This window comes from Spermophilus citellus (assembly GCF_964194105.1).
Source record: "Spermophilus citellus genome assembly, chromosome: 10".
Taxonomy (NCBI): domain Eukaryota; kingdom Metazoa; phylum Chordata; class Mammalia; order Rodentia; family Sciuridae; genus Spermophilus; species Spermophilus citellus.
In genome coordinates, this window is record NC_138197.1 from 35,417,608 (window position 1) to 35,435,529 (window position 17,922).

At 35.2% G+C, this 17,922-nt stretch overlaps 1 protein-coding gene and 1 pseudogene across 2 annotated transcripts in view; one reads left to right on the forward strand and one right to left on the reverse strand.

The window, feature by feature from the left end:
- Positions 1-4,884: 4,884 nt before the first annotated feature.
- Positions 4,885-17,922, reverse strand: part of LOC308658173 (ovostatin-like) — a gene marked incomplete at both ends in the record, with an annotated part of 73,543 nt that continues 60,505 nt past the window's right edge. Inside the window, 9 exons of the mRNA XM_081310786.1 lie at positions 4,885-4,946; positions 5,387-5,489; positions 5,842-5,910; positions 8,867-8,957; positions 9,896-10,020; positions 11,583-11,798; positions 15,989-16,212; positions 16,415-16,580; positions 17,283-17,354. Coding sequence (XP_081166912.1) covers positions 4,885-4,946; positions 5,387-5,489; positions 5,842-5,910; positions 8,867-8,957; positions 9,896-10,020; positions 11,583-11,798; positions 15,989-16,212; positions 16,415-16,580; positions 17,283-17,354 — 1,128 coding nt within the window. The remainder of the gene's footprint in view (positions 4,947-5,386; positions 5,490-5,841; positions 5,911-8,866; positions 8,958-9,895; positions 10,021-11,582; positions 11,799-15,988; positions 16,213-16,414; positions 16,581-17,282; positions 17,355-17,922) is intronic.
- LOC308658474 (mitochondrial import receptor subunit TOM34-like) lies at positions 13,766-14,976 on the forward strand (annotated as a pseudogene). The gene has a single exon. The product of its transcript is annotated as a mitochondrial import receptor subunit TOM34-like (transcript).

Consider the following 17,922-nt stretch of genomic DNA (forward strand, 5'->3'; position numbering starts at 1 on the left):
AATTGGACCAGAGGCTATTCTTGTGACATTCTGGCTAAGAAGTTGTCTACATTTTTTCCATGTCCTAATACCTTCTATGAGATTGAATTTAAAGGTACTAATTAATCTGGTGAAGGAAATTTCAAGGGAGCACAGCATTTAGGAGGTGACTTGGATATGTTTAGTGGCTTTTAGTCAAGTTTAATATGATAATCAGGGGCAGAGAATAGAACAGAAAGATGTGAAAAAACATTTGTAGTTTGGCCATAAAAGTGCAAGTAAAACTGTGGCTAAAGAAGGTGTGATTGTTTAAGAGACTTGAGCCACTAAATAAATATAAAATACTCTACAAAGAGACAATAGGAAAGATGCCTTGAGGGCATCTCAGGAATTGTCAGGTCCACACTCATCTCAGGCTCAAGGGTGTAAGAAGTAATTTCCTTTGAGAAGAGTCCATGGGGACACCCTGCTTATACAGGGGGGGGGGGATGAGGAAGTTATTTCACCATGCTCACCTGGGAACTCAGTGGTTTCTACCATGTGGTTATAAAAGGCTTGGTGACTGCTTGAGATCATGGCAGACTTTGGTGGCAAATATGTAGAACTGGTTCATCAGGAATGGAGGATGCTAGAATTAGGGGTTCATGGAGGCTTCCACTGAGATTTCAAAGGAAGACCAGGGAGGCCAGGAGAAGTGTAGCAGGGCCAGAGTTCCTGTTTGCTGCCCCTGAGAGGGTGATGTATGAAACTGTGAAGAAGTAGCTGAAGCTGCAGCGGAGACCCTGGAGATTAACAGGTACTCATACTGTGGGAAGCCTGCTGAGGAAGGCTGCAAGAATTCACCACAAACAAACTAAGAGCCTATGTGGGCTGAAACTAGCATGGTCACAGAGCTACACAAGCCCTTTGGTGAGAATATCTTGAAGCTTTGTATCCCAGAAGTTGGATGTGGAACAATAGGACTTGTTTGCCCAGTTGGGTTTTAGTCTTGCTTTGGTCCCATCTCTTTTTTTCAGTGCCTCTCTCTCTCCCTGTGGGAAGCCATTGCTTACTCTGTTTCTTTATATATTGGATATATATAACTTGCTTTTTATTTTTACAAAATTATGCTGAGATTTTACCTTGAGACTCAGAGAAGACTTTGGACTTGGACTTTTAGACAATGCAAAATATGGAGAGACTGTGGGATTCTTGGGAATGGAATAAATGTACTTTGCATTGTGGAATGGGCATAAGCTTTTGGAGGCCAGGACAGAATGTTATAGTTTGGATTTGTGGTATCCCCAAAAGCTAGTGTGTGAGATAATGCAAAAACATTCAGAGGTGAAATAATGAAATGATAGGTTATGAGAGGTGTGACTTAATCAGTGGTTTAGCCTACCAATATGGATTAATTGGGCTGTAACTGCAGGCAGAAAGGGTGTGGCTAGAGGAGGTTGTTCACTGGAGTCATGTCTTTGGGGTATAATTTTTTCCCTGGTGAGCTTGCTCCCTCTGCTTCCTGGTGGTCATATCCTGAGCTGTTTTCCTATACCACAGAGACCACCACTAGACTGAGACCTCTGAAACTGTGAGCCCTAAATAAACTTCACCTCTAAAAATTTATTGAACTTTATTCTTCATCAAACACCATTCTACAATTTTTTGAATGTTAGCTTAGGAATTGGAGGAAAAACAGTTTTGCAGTTTTCATATTATAAGAAAATTGACTGCCCTTGGGGTGAGGAGCCCTTGCAAAAATTGATTTTTACCTGTTACTGATTCTACTACAATATAAATATGATTTGATTAAATAAACAATATCTTTAGGTACTGAAAGAGATTGATTGTAAAAGAAAATCAGAGGGTATTTCCCTATACAGAAGAGATGTAAAGCAAACATTTTTTTCTGCTGATTTATTTCAGGACACAGTGATAGTTTTGTTTCATAAATTACTTTCTAGAAGCAACCTTGTTCTGGACATGAAGAGTGGAATTATTTATTCCCAAATATATGAAGAATAAATTAAGTCACAGGTGCTATTTTCAGCTGCTATTATTATTATTGTTATTATTAATATGTAACCTGTTCACTAGGTAGATTACTCCCTGCATAGATGTCCCTAAGGTAAAAGTTAATGAAGTTTACAAGTCTCTAAAAGATCAGATATTATTAAGTGAGGATAGATTTAATAAGAGTTTGGTATCTTCCCCTAGTTTAAGGCTGACTTCCTTCTCAAGGTCAAATGAAAATTTGTTTTGTTTTTTAATCTCATTGGGGAAAAATTTAGAGACACCAAGAGACAAAATCCAGTCCCAGAAGTTCACACATCTTTATTTTGCCTTCTAACTGAAACAACACTAAAATAATACATAATATCACTCTGTTTAAATGCTTTTTTATTTCATCTGAAGGTAGAAAAACTTTGTATTCAAGCAACTACCATGAGTGAAGTATCATAATGTTCTCTCAATTCAGGACATTCAGGAGTACCACAGGTAGGATATACCAGCTAAATTTGATTTCTCTGTGGGATCTCTGGCTGATATTGTGCAAGAACAAAACCAGAAACCTATCTATTAAGCTGAGAAAGAAAAACTGCCATTTGACAGAATAAAAATAAATTATTAAGAATTTATCAGTAGGATGTGATGGCGTATGCCTGTAATCTCAGCAACTCAAGTGGCTGAGGCAGGAGAATCATGAGTTCAGGGCCAGCCTGAGCAATTTAACAAGGCCCTAGGCAACTTTGTGAGATCCTGTCTCAAAATAAAAAATAAAATAGTCTGTGGATGTGGCTCAGTGTTTAAGTTCTCCTGGGTTCAATACCTGATATACAAAAAATTAAAAAAAAATAAATTAAAAAATCACCATTCCTGTATGTCCCTTCTCAAATCCAAATTCTACAAGTGAAAAAAAATGAGTTTTAAACAGCATATTTTTTCCTTTCTTTGTCCCTTCCATAGAGTTATGCCTAATATGCTTTGGCATCACAAAAGTACTTTCTGAATTTTAGGTGAAAGCTGAGTATTAGAAAGTAGATTCTTCAGGGAAAATTCTGGTTTTCCTAGGATTCTAAATATAATTTTTCCATAAGTAAACTTCACAGGTTAAAATAATACCTAGAAATTCTATATATTCACATGACAGAGAATCTTTATAGTTATAAACTCTGAAGCTTTCATCAGATTTGAAAGAGTATATGTGAGCTGAACAAATTTGATTTAATCACTTGATTGGCATTGACTTGTTTGTGCTGTTTTAATTTGCTTTCCTTTATAAAGCTAATCATCTCAGTGAAAGTTTTCATTCTGTGATTTCAGAAACTGCATCCAAAGTAAATCAATATTATCTCTAGGAGTTAGTGATAACTTGGGCCAGGTGCTCACATGTATTCAACTTCTTCAAGTACTTCATGGCACATTTTGAGAAATCTTTTCCACTTTATCTGATATAGTATTATCTTAATTAAAACATTATATTTAGTACTCAATCATATTTATTTTAAAAATTAAAAATAAAAAATGATTAAATATGATTTTGTTATCTTTCCTGTATCACTGTAAAATCTTCATGCTTGTGTATTCTCCAGATTTGTAGAATTTGGGGAAATTTGATCTTATATTAAAATATGTATTTTTTTATATCCAAGAGAATCTTACAGATACATTTTCAGAAATACCCCAAGTGATTGTGGTGAGTAAGAAGAAAAGGAGAATGTATTTACTTCACACTAGGTTTATACTGAGAAAAGAAATTTAATTTTGAAATGGAAGATAAAATACATAGATGCTTGTCAGGTGTTACTCAATAATATTTGTCAAAATAGCAATATTTATATTGAAATGTTGTAAAAGTTCTACTTTTCTACAGTATAAACAAACACTAGAACTAAATTAACAACACAGACAGATATTTCATACATAACAAAACATTTTATGTAGTTATTCAGGGATTGCTGTGATACATTATCTTTGTTCTGAAAGCAGAATCTGAAGCAAGGACTGGAGTGCAGATAATTCATTTCAGAGGTGATCCCAGGAAACAACAGTGAGAGATCAGGGAGATTGTGCAAGAAAGCAAAAGGGCTAATTTAAGAAACTGTATCTATGGAGGCCGACTCATGAGAAAATGAAATGCTGATTATCAGGTCAGTGGCGGTGATTTAGAAGAAAGCAGCCCACGTGGGAAAGAAATATCTATCAGGCACCAACAGAAAGCCTATCAATCAGCAGGATCTCCTGACTATTGCCTGTCAATCATCAGAACCCCCTGGCCAATCCTAGAGTTCAACCAGCAGCCCCAACCAACTTCAGAGGGCCAAGGGACTCTAAAAACACCTTTTCCTGTCTCAAGCCCCTCCCTTCCTGCCTCAGCCCCATAAAATCCCAGCTTCCATGGGGTTCTCAGACCCTTCTCCAGTCCACCCTGTCAGTCTGATCCAGTTCCGCCCAGGAGTGATATCTCAAATAAAGCCTTGTTCAGAGGCCTTTTTAAACCTGCCCCCTTTGGTTACTGCCCACCTCACCTGATCTTACACTGATTTCAAGGTGATTTCATCAGAAGCATGTGGAATGATCCCAGAGTTCCCTGAGTAAAAGCAGGAGGCAGGAGCATTTGTCTAGTGGTTTTAGTCTCTGCAAGTTGAAGTTTGCTCTTGTAAACATTAAGCCTGTGCTTCCCATTTAAAATTGTACACAGGCTAAGCTGGCTATCAGGACTCCAGAGAAAGTCCTCAGGCAGAAAGAATGAAATTGGTGGTGGAGTGCCTGAGGGAGGATGCTGTTGGTGGGAGAACTTGAACATGTGCTGCATTGTGAAGATTCTGAAACTTTTCTTTGGTTGAAACAGTGGCAATGTTCTCTTAACATAAATCCCAATTCCAAAGTGTCTTCCTTTCCATCACAGTTCACTTCTCTTGAGAACTAAAAGGTTTCAAAAGTTATCTGTTTGCATGGTGTGTTGTATTCTGCAACTGCAAATTCATCTGGGAGAGAGAAATTGTTACTCAAAACAGTCTTACAACATTGTTTAAGAAGAAAACATCTTTATTATCTGTTTATAAATAAGCTCTCATACACTATGCTACTATAACAACTTCTTTGATTGAAAACTGTCGGATATACTTTTATTCCTATGACTTTTGTATAAATGTATATGATCATTCTTAAGTGTTATCAGGTATAATCTTTTGTACATGATCTTTGCTACATGTTATCCATGTTCTGTAAATGAACTTTTGTACAAAAGTTAGCTATTAAAACTCTGAAGTACTTTGTATTAGATGATATGCAAAGTTTAAAAACACCAAATAACAAGTGAAGTTTTCAAAAAGAGAAACTATGACATCAGTGGAGAAAGCAATAATTGGCTTATGAATAATTAAATGTAGAATATGATGGCACTCAAATGAAGTAAAATTCTTACCAGTTGCATAGTAATCATAGAGCTGGACAGATGCAGGCTTGATGTTGGATACAAGTGCATCTTGTTCAATGGAAAATGAGAATTGAATTTCCTTTTGAGTAACCTGGGAATAAATCAATATTTTTAGCATATAAAGCATATTTTTCACTTTTTTCCCCATTTCAAATATTTAGACTTATTTTTAAAATGCTCTTTTGGAGAGGTGGAGATGTAGGTCACTGATAGCTTCTAGCATGCTCAAGGCCCTGGTTTCAATCCCCAGTACCTCCAAAAACAAAACAAAATGAAACTATGAAAGTAACAACAACAACAAAACAAACAAAAACAAAGATAAAACAATGATCTTTTGGTACTTATGCCCATAGGAAAATAGAAAAAAAACATAAAAAATAAAAATCAATTGTGCCAGTAGCATATACACTAATAGCCAAATCAAATTATGACATTAAACTTACATTCTCCAAATAGAAAAACACATGTGTGGTTTTGATTTCTATGCGTTGTACTTTGCCATCTTCTTGAAGCTAAAAATAAGGCAAAAAAGTATGCTGAACATTTAGGGAACTAGAAATATGAACAACTAATAATCCAAAGATAAAAATATTTCATTTTAATTTGGTAATTTTCTTGCATCTTTATAAATACTTGTGAAGTTTCCATGTAGTCTCAACAATAAACACTAATCTTTGGGTATCATTTGTTCAACATTTTTGAGAGATCTGTCTGTATAATATTGGTTTCTAAAAAAAATATATTAAGTAGAATAATAGAATAGAATAGAATAACTAAACACTAACTTACCTTTTCAATTTCAACATAAATTTATTTTTAATTGGAAAATAATAGTTGTGCATATTTACAGAGTGCATTGTGGTATTTTCATCTATCTATATACTGAAGAAAGATTCAAATGAAATAGCTAATATATTCATTATTGCACCAACTTCTCTATCCCTCCATCAGGTTTAAAACATACAGTATTATTAACCATGGTCTATGTGTAGTGCCATATGTCACTAAAACTTATTCCTCTGGTATAACTGAAATGTTGTACTTTTTGATCAACATCTTTTCTTTTACTAGCTCTTCCTCTTGCCCCAAAACTCTGGTCCAAATTATTCTACTCTGTTTTCATGACATCACATTTTAAAATTTTGATTTCACATATAAATGAGATCATATGGCATTTTTTTCTCTTCCTGGCTTATTTCATTTAGCATAATATCCTCCAGTTTCATCCACATTGTTACAAATGATAGAATTTTTATTTTAGAGAATTTAGCATTCCACTCTACATATATGCTATTGTACACACAAACCACATTTCCTTTATCCATTTGTCTGCTGTTGTACACATAAGTTGCTTCCTTATTCTGGCCAATATGAATAATGCTGAAATGAACATGGGAGTACAGATGTCTCTTTGATATGCCAATTTCAATTCCTTTGCATATTTGCCCAAAAGTGGGGATGTTGAACTGTACAGTAATTCTATTTTGTTTGTTGAAGAAATCCCATGTTATCTTCCAAAATGGCTAAACAGTAATATATTCCCACCAATAATGTACAAGGGCACTACTTCTGTACCATCAATGCCAAAATTGGTTATAATTCATGGTTTCGAGAATGGCAATTCTAGCATATGAAAGGTGTTAGCTCACTGTGGTTTTAATTAGCATTTCTCTGATGATTAGATGTCTTGAGAATTTTTTATCTATTTTTTGGTCATTTATTCTCTTATTTTGAGAAATGTCTTTTCAAATTATTTGCCTGTTTTTATTGGATTATTTGTTTTCTTGCTACTGAGTTGTTTGAGTTTCTTATGTAATTTCAATATCAGCCCCTTATCAGATTGTGTTTGGAAATATTTTCTCCCATCCTATAGGTTGTCTCTTCACTATTTTAAAGAAATGTTTTTATTTGTTTAATTAGTAACACATGATAGTAGAATGCATTTACGTACTTTGATATATCATACATAGATGGGGTATAATTCCTCATTTCTCTAATTATTTTCTTGGCTGTGCAGATGCCTTTAAGTTTGATGCAATCTTATTTGCCTGGTTTTGCTTTTGTTGCCTGAATTTTTCAGTTCTATTCAAAAAATCATTACCCAGACCCATGTTATGGAGTTTTTATCTTGTTTTTGTCTAGTACCTCAACTGTTGAATCTGACATACATCTTGAGTTGATTTTTATATATGGTGTGAGACAAAGGTTCAATTACATTCTTCTGTGTGTAGATATTCAATTTTCTCAGCAGCACCATTTATTAAAGAGACTGTCCTTTCCCATGTGTATTCTTCACATCTTTGCCCAAAATCAATTGATTCTAGTTGGGTATATTTCTAAGTTTCTGTCTTGTTTGATTGGTCAGTATGTCTGTTGTTATAATACAATGCTCTTTTGATTATAATTGTTTTCTCATAAGTTTTGAAATTAAAGAGGAGTTGATATCTCTGCCCTTGTTCTTTTTGTGAAGACTGTTTTGACTCTTTAGAGTTTTTCCTGGTTCCCAAAACTTTGAGAATTTTTTTTTTTTTACTATTTTTAGTGAGCATGCCATTAGAATTTTGAGAGGGATTGTACTGAATCTGTAGGCTGCTTTGATTAGTAAGGGCATTTTAACAATATTAATTCTTTCAATCCATGAACATGAAAGATAATTCCACTTTTTTGTGTTTCCTTCAATTTTTTAATCAATATTATATAATTTCAATGTACAGAATTTTTTACCTGTTTGGTCACATTTACTCTGAAGTATGTATGTATGTATATATATAATATATTTTTTTAATTCATTTATTTATTTATTTTTAAATATTTTTAGTTGTCAATGGATCTTATATATGTGGTGCTGAGAACAAACCCTGTGCTTCACACAAGTCAGGCAAGTGTTCCGCCACTGAGCCACAACCCCAGCCCTGATTTTCATTTATTTTTGATACTATTATAAATTAAATTCCTTTTCAGATAATTTGTTGTTAGTATTTTAACATTCTACTGATTTTGTACATTGATCTTTAATCTATAACTTTATTGAATTTGTTTATCAGTTCTAACAGTTGTTTTTTTTTCTGAGTCTTTTGTATGATCATGTCACCAGCATTGAGAGAGAATTTCACTTCTTGCTTCCTAATTGGTGCCTTTTATTTACTTTCTTGACTTTTTTTGCTCCATGTAGGACTTCTAGTAATGTATTGAATAAAAGTGGTGAGAATGGGCATCCTTGTCTTGTTTTACATATTCAAGAGAAAGCTTTCAATTTTTATCCACCATTTAGTGTGATACTAGCTCAATTCAAATAAATTTGAGAACTTTGAATAATGTTCTATTGGATATATATGTGATTTAATCTTTATTCCTTAAGAATAGAATATGTGTTGTATTTTCATCAATTTATGACAAATGTATAACACAGAGCATAATACATTATTGCTATTCTGAAGCTCTTTTAAATACAAGCATTTTATTCTTTACCTTCTCAACTGAAGATTTATCAGGTACAAATCCTGAGAGCATCTTCACATCAATGATTGCCATGTTGGAAGAGATGTGCCTTCCAGAATAACTTTAAAAAAATACAAAATTTAAAACTCAGATAAGTGTTGATTATTATTTAAGAAAACGGTTTACCAATAAAATATATTTACATTTATTGTTCTGAGACTAAACCCTCAGAATAAACTGAAATTAGTGGTATTCCAAAATGAAACAATATACATTTCAATCCATTTCCAAGTGGACATAGAAAGCAGAGCCCAAGTAATATTCTTGTTTTGGAATTTGGAGTGCCCAAAGTAAGAACTACAGTATGCTATAATATGTTGATTTATGAAATAGAAATTTGAGACAAATACAATTCTTGCTTTTTTTCTGGTACTGGGGATTGAACTCAAGGGCACTTGGTCACTGAGCCACATCCCCAGTCCTATTTTGTATATTATTTAGAGACAGGGTTGCTTAGTTGCTTAATGATAAATTAACATTTATTGAGCATATACTATATACTCCCTTTTAAGTGCTTTTTTATGTAATAACTTATTATTTCCAATGGTCTAGTGAATTCAATGCTACTTTAGTCTTAATTTTATAAAGGAGGAAAATAAGATTCAGAGAGATAACTAACTTGTCACAGAGTTGCTTATTGCCTTGCTTTTGCTGAGGCTGGCTTTGAACTTGTGATCTCCCTTTCTCAGCCTCCCAAGTGGCTGTGAGGGAATACAATTATTATAGAGAAATTTATAAAACATTTTGTACAATTCTCTTCTTTGTCTTCTATTTAACGTTTTTGAAGCCATGTTTATTTTTTATCTAGTTTATTGCACACAATTTTGGTAATTTAAACAAGATAAAATACATTTACCTAGATAAAAGAAATAGGCCAACTTCTTTCATAAAAAGATTGGGGTATGGTTTCACATGAAGGCAGGAAGAAAACCTAGGCTATCTTTATTAGAGGTGGAGACACATCTTAATTTACCAACAAAACAAAAAAAATGTTATTACCTGGCTGAAACTACAAGATCAAACTTTGCATCAAATAATCCTCTGCAGAAAGCATTGGCTGTATTTACAGAAAGGGAAAATCCAGATGACTTCTTGGGCAGCAGGATATTATATTTCAGAGTTGTCTTAAATAAACATAGAATATATCACATATCAATAAAAATAATTTTTCACTTATTACCTCCTTATTGAAGTTTAAAATTAATTTAAAAATCAATATGAACCTATGTACTCCCTATTTCATGTACCACTGGTAATAGTAGTTATGATAAGTTAACATTTATTGAGCATATACTATGTATTCCCTTTTAAGTGCTTTTTCTGTAATAACTTATTATTTCCAATGGCCCAGTGAATTCAATGCTACTTTGGTCTTTTTCATTTTGTAAAAAAGGGAAATGAGGTTCAGAGATATTACTAACTTTTTAAAACTTACACAGATAAGCAATAGCATAGCTAAATTATATCCATACTATCTTTGGGGAAATAATTAAAATGATCTGATTTTTGTTGTAAGAAACAGCTAATATTATAATGCAAGAGTTCCAAGATTAAGGAGAATACCTGTATTAAATGAATAAAAAAATTATAGAATCAAACTCAACAATAGCATGAGTTGAAAATACATTTGGTTAAAGATTTAATTTGACCTAATAATCACACTAATAGAAATGTATTCTGAAGTTGCATTTGCCCAAGTTGAAGTAATTTGCATATATTATTTATTACAATATATATGTAATGGAGAAAGAAGAAAAATAATCCAAATGTCCATTCATACTTAATTTATTTAATACACTCTGTCACATCTATACTGTGTAAAAATGCCAGCTAATAAAAACAGAAGGTATATTAGAATTAATATTCACCACTTCATGGCCCTTATTGAAGTATCTTATATAGGCAAATATCTTCAATGTATGTTAAGACATGTTGATGAAAATTGATACAAAAATTGACTTTTGCATGGTCCCAATGTAATATTTTAAATATTAATTGGTAGATGCAAATCAGAAAATAAAACAGAAGAAGAAATTTAGCCATTATTTGAAGGTGTTCAGCTAATGATAAAACATAATAACATCAAGAGTAATATATTTCTGTATGTGAGCAAAATGAATACAAGATTAACTTTCAGTTAATAGAAAACACAGGTAATGAGGCAACAAATTAAATAATACTCAAAAGAGAACAATCTGATAAATCCAGAATGAAGGACATTCTACAACACAAATAGTCTGAGTCTATTTAATTATTAATTCAATAGTTAATGTCACACACACAAAAATATAAAGGACATGATAGATCTATTAAATTAAAAGAGATTTATGAAGCTTAATGACCAATTGCAACGCATTTCCATGACTGAATCTGGTTTGAAAAAGAAAACAACTACAAAATAGATTTGGTGGTAATTAAATTATATTATAAACTATTATGCTCTTGTGCTAGTTGTGATAATGGCATTGCAGCCAAACAATGGAACATTTTGGAGCTGCATTATAACATACTTAGGAGTGGTGTGATGCCTCTAATTTATTTTAAAATTCAGTCAAAAAAGAAAAAAACAAGTAAAGCAAATAGAAAAAATGTGAACAATGTTGATCTGGGTATTGGTTATACTACACTTTTTAGTTTCATGTGAATTTGACAATTGTGATAAATAAGGGAAAAAGTCCAGATTTACCTGCATGTATACACAGCCATCACCACTCACATCCACAGTGTAGTTTTTCTGAATTTCTGATAATGGAATTTGTTGTAACAGCAATCTGTTCTCTTCATTCACTTGGAAGGCCATATTGAATGGTTTGTCAGAGGAAATTTGCACCAAATTTTGTCTGTTCTTAGAATAAGTAAGCCTTTGGAATAGAGTTAGAGCTTGAAGAGCCACAACAGTATCCTAAAATAATAATGACAGGATTGTATTAGAGCATATTATAGGACTTAGAAATCACAGTCAAATGTAGCTGTGATTCATTCAAAATAATTTAAAAAGCTACTGCAATTTTTGTTAATTTTTCATTGTTTTGTGAACTATATTGTCTTGGACATTGTATAATTTATCAAGAATAAATGCTTTTGGTTTTTGTTTGTTTGTTCCAGGTGTAGTAGTGTACATCAGTAATTTCAGTGACTCTGGAGGCTTAGGCAAGAGGACCTCAGCAATGTAGGGAGGTCCTCAACATCTTAATACCTTAATAATAAAAAAATGAAAAGAACTGGAGATTGTTGTGGTTTGGATGTGAAGTGTCCCCAAAAACTCATGTGTGAGACAATGCAAGAAAGTTTAGAGGAGAAATGATTGGGTTATGAGAGTTGTAACCCAATCAGTGAATTAATCACCTGATGGGATTAATTGAGTGGTGACTGAAGGCAGGTGGAGTATGGCTGGAGGAGGTGGGGCCCTGGGTACATGAGGTATATATTTGCATTTGACATTTGGAGAGCTGTCTCTCTGCTTTCTGATCATTATGTGAGCTGCTTCTTTCTGTCACTCCTCAGCCATGATGTTCTGCCCCTACTTGAGCTCCAAGGAATAGAGTGGACTGTCTATGGATAGTCTCTGAAACCATGAGCCCCCAAATAAACTTTTATTCCTCTAACATTGTTCTGGCCGTGTCTTTTAGTCACAGCAGCATAAAAGATGACTAAAACAGGGATGTAGCTCAGTAGTAATGCATCCCTGGGTACCTAACTAATAAATGGGTTTTATGGCAACGTTTCCATCCTACTCTTTCATGAAGACAAAACTGTCGTCTAATATAAAACACATGTGAGAAGAAATAAAGAAATTTTTAAAATGCCTACTGAGTCAGGCTACCAGATATTAAAACATAAAAATCCAAAAGTTAGTGAAAAAAAATTAGAAGCCTAAAATGACAAGAATATATAATTTTATTTCCCAATAAAAGCAGTGTTTTTAATAAGTAGCAAGATTAATTAGTGCATAAATGACATTGAGACAACTGGTTACTCAAAAATTTAAAAAAAAACAAGTTATGTCTCTACCATATGTCTATATCAAAATATCATAAATTAATTTATAATTGAAAACAATTAATTACTAATTAAATGTAATTAATCCATAAATGTATGGACATATATTTATATAGTTTTTGTTTTGTCTTTGTTGTTACTCTTAGCCTACTATTAAAGTGAGATCTTTAAACAACATTATAGAAATAATTAAAAATGAAAAGAAAAAAACCTATTTATCCAAAGTATTACACAATTTGAAAGAAAAATGGAAACCTAGAAAAGATATCACATACATCAGCATGACTGATATTTTTATTGTATTCAGAAATCTTAGAAAGTATCAAGAAAAAGATGAATACTCCTATTAGAAAACATGCAAATGATATGTGACCAGGCGACTCATCACACGTGAAATAAGAGAACTAAGACAGGAAAGAATATATAAGTAGAAACCATGGATATTTATTTTTAAAGAGAATAAGTGGTCACTTTTATTGTATCAGATCAAAAGAGATTTGGCCAATGATTTTGCAGTTAGAGAAAGATTCTCATTGCTAACAAGAAAACATTGATACATTTTTTTTTTGATAAAATTATGGCTGTAATTTTAAATAGAAATTTTTAGCATGTAGGTATTCCTATTTTAAAATTCCACTTTTAAAAATTAAAAGCTGGGCTGGGGATGTGGCTCAAGCGGTAGCGTGCTCCCCTGACATGGGGTGGGTGGCACTGGGTTCGATTCTCAGCATCACATACAATAAAATAAAGATGCTGTGTCCACCGAAAACTGAAAAATAAATATTTAAAAAATTCTGTCTCTCTCTCTCAAAAAATAAAATAAAATAAATAATAAAAAAATAAAGCCTCGTGTGCCCGCCAGGCTTCGGGATGGCCCCCAAACTCCCAGACTCTGTGGAGGGGCTCAGCGCCACCAGCAAACAGAACTTCCGCAAAGGCCAGTACGCGGAGGCCTCAGCGCTCTACTGTTGCGCGCTGAGGTTGCTGCAGGTGCGAGGTTCTTCAGACCCTGAAGAAGAGAGTGTTCTCTACTCCAACGGAGCAGCATGCCACTTAAAGGATGGAAACTGCACAGACCGCATCAAAGACTGCACTTCAGTACTGGCCTTGGTTCCTTTCAGCATGAAGCCTCTTCTGTGGCGAGCATCTGCCTATGAGGCCCTAGAGAAGTATTCTCAGGCCTATGTCGACTACAAGACTGTACTGCAAATTGATAACTGTGGCGTCAGCCCTGGAAGGCATCAACAGAATCACCAGAGCTCTCATGGATTCACTTGGGCCATCCCTGTGGTGCCTGTCTCAGACCAGAAGAGGTGGAATTCCTTGCCTTCAGAAAACAAAGAGACAACCAAAAAAAAATCCAACGAAACTACAAAGAACAGAGTGCCTTCTGCTGGGGATGTGGAGAGAGCCAGAGGTCTGAAGGAAGAAGGCAATGAGCTTGTAAAGAAGGGCAACCATAAGAAAGCTATTGAGAAGTACAACGAAAGCCTCTTGTTTAGTAACCTGGAATCTACCACAGACAGCAACAGAGCACTCTTCACTGGTCCTGAATCAGGACAAGGAGGCAGTGAAGGACTGCACAGAAGCCCTCAAACTGGATGGCAAGAACATGAGAGCATTGTACAGACGGGCTCAAGCCTACAGGTCACTCAAGGATTATAAATCCAGCCTTGCAGACATTAGCAGCCTCCTACAAATTGAGCCTAGGAATGGCCCTGCACAGAAGTTAAGGCAGGAAGTTAAACAGAAACTGAAATAAAACCTTAAAGGGCAGCAGGAATCTTTTGTCAGACCTTCCCAGAGAAGCCAGAGGTGTCCTCCCCTGCAGCCACCCCCGAAACCTAGCATGCCCCACAGGGAGCTTTGAAATACCCTCCTCAGCCCCTCCTACAGCAGTGGCCTCCACCTTTGAGAGGCTGTGCTTGTTCAAGTTAAGCCAGCATAGTCAAGCACAGACATGGTTTCACCACAAAGGGCCTTGCTAGAGCTGAGTGTGAAGCTAGAGCCCTGTTCCCACCCTGCTGCCTCAATTAGCTAGCATATCAGACAAGCAGGTCCTCAACAGCAAAGCACTTGGCTTTGTCCCTGCCTCAAGTGTGCTGCAGATTGAATGCTGCCTTTGTAGCTGCATCAGACCTCACCTCTCTGCAGTTAATCTGAATTTAGCTCCTAGGTAGAGGTGGGGGAGAAGCTAAAATCCCTGGCCCACCTACACCCAAAGCGGTCTGTTGAGCTGGTTCTCCAGTGCTGCAGCTGCTGTCCCCACCCTGTCTTGGGCACAGTTTTCTGTGTCAGCCCCAGTGCCTTTTTTCCAGGCCCTGCTCTGGTGAGAAGGCAGAGCTGTGATCCTTAGATGGCTCTGCCCTTGACTCTGTGCTGCTGCCTTCTGCATGGAGGTACCTAAGCTATTGCAAGAGCCCAATGGTTATGGACACACCTCTTGGGATGGGGAGAGGGGCCTCCTTGGGGTCAGTATCCTTCCATTCTGGGAAGCAATTTGCCTCCCCCCCTCCTCCCCAAAGTGGTGGCCCCTCCAGGCTTCTTAGTTCTTTGTAATATGTTGAAGTTAATTTGAACTGACTGAATTTTTGAACTGTGTGTTAAGCTATTGCATTAAAAGGCTTTCTTCTATACAGAAAAAAAATTAAAAGCTAATTATCTTTTGAATAAATACTTGCAGTTCTTACTAGAGAAAATATTTCCCCAAACCTGAAACACAGCAAATTTAAAAATTATAGGCACGTGTGAACATACCACATTGAAATCCACTATTCTGTACAATTAATGTATACCAATTAAAGATTACTATGAGCTACAGGTGAAATAAGGATAGCAAGCTTAATAGTGATATCAAATTTAATTGGAAAAATATATATTTTTAATATCTTTATTTTATCTACTTATTTTTATGTGGTGCTGAGGATCGAACCCAGGGCCCCGCATGTACTAGGTGAGCGCTCTACGGCTGAGCCACAACCCCGGCTCCCCTGCCACCCGCAGGAAAAATATAATTTATACATTAAAAGACCAACACTGCCAGGGCCAAGTAGGTGCCCAGTTTTCTTAGAGATTTAGAAAATATATTGTTACCTTCGTGGAGGAGAAACCTCCATAGGAATTTTGCTGCTTTGCTACCCACTGTACAACCTGTGAAGCACTGGACAGCTCTTCTGAAGTCAGCCTCGGCTTGGAAAGAAGGGCTAGTAGGCCATAAGAGGTTGTCTCTATGTTTGCAGAGGAAGACTGAGGATAGTAGAAAGAGGATGAGCCTTCCATAGAAATTCGCTCTTCCAGTTCCCAATACACTGAGCCACCTGAGAAAAAAGTGAAGGGAAGTCAGTAATAGCACCTATGTCAAAGCACAGGATTTTATATGCGTGTAACTGGACCGGTGATATCTGAGGGAGGGCAAACCCCACAATTAGAAATAGAGAAACATGAAAGGATGTTAATTATACCCTTTCTAGCCATTTTTCTTGTTCAACATGTGATTCCAAAGATGTCAAAGGTACTCACCTGATTTCTTTGCTTTCTTGCTCAGCTCATTGATGAAGAATTCTCTTTTGTTTTTATATTGTACTAAACTGAAAGTGTAGGCCAAAAGAGCCTGGTCATAGGTAGTCAGAACTCTCTTCCTAGATGCAGCCTCTATGCACTGGAGACCCTTTTGAACTGCCACAAACTGCAAAAGGAAAGGAAAAGAAAAAATCTTTGCACATGAAAACATATGTCCAAATACAGGTAGGTATGTTTTTACTAGAAAAAAAATCAGGAATGAATCTTGTTTGTGCTGAAATGTTCAAAGGGAAATTCAATGAATTTATTTTTAATATCTGCATAGTTCTACCTGCACAGTGTGATTCGACTATTAAATCACTGTTTAAATAAATACTTAGAAGGAAAAGTTTATGTTGGCTCAAGATTTCAGAGGGTTAGCCCACAGTCAGCTGTGGGCCTGAGATGAAGCAGGACAATCATGGTTGAAGGGCTTGTTAGAGTAAAGCAGCTCAGGACAAGATAGTAAGTAAGCAGAGAGAGCTCTGCTCAAAATATGAATTCCAGAGTCACATCCATAGTGACCCATCTTCACCAGTCACACCTTGCCTTCCTGTAATTACCACCCAGTTAATCCATTTTAGTGAGTTAATGCACTAATCAGGTTACACCTCTCATAATCTAATCATTTTACCTTTGAAAGTTCTTGCATCATCCCACACAATACCTTTTGGGGACACCTTGTATTTAAATCTAACAGAAGGAAATTGGTTCAGCAGTATTCTGAAATAGCTCTGAACATACAGTTTTAGATCTATTACTATATTGTTAGCATAGAGTTTTGAATTCTTAAGAAGCTAGTTAGTGGTATCACTTGTGAGCGACTTACTGAGACTGGATGACCAGCTTCAAGCAGAGCGTTGATGACATATGCAGTGAGGGAGATTTCATTATCTTCTCCCTGAATAAAACACGATCATGTCAGTTTCATGAAATTCAGAGGAAAAGAAGCCTTTCTTTTGAAATGCAATGTATTGTCAGCCTTTATAATTATAATGTACCAATTAAAATAATAATAAAATTAGAAGAAGACGGATTAGAAGATCAGAGCAAGCAGATAGTGAAGGGCAGAGGGGAGGGAAAGGAAGGTACAGGGAAATGAGATTGATCCAATTATATTATATGCAGGTACAAATATGGAATAATGAAACCCACTATTACATATAATTGTAATGTACAAATGGAAAAATAAATGTAATGTATTGTGGAAACTTCAGATTTGTACATGTTTTCCTAATTTGGGGGGGGGCAAAGATTTTCATATCCTCAAAAGATACTTCTCATAAATTAGGAAATAGTGCATGAAAATATAAAACATTTATAGAAATAGTAACATAACTTAGAAAAATAAATTATGGTCCTACAAATGTATTTAAAATCAAAGGAGGCATAGGATGCTCTGCAAACATCTCCCGACTCTCTCCTTCATCCTCACCCCAGAAAGAACCTAGAAAGGGTCATGGAAAATG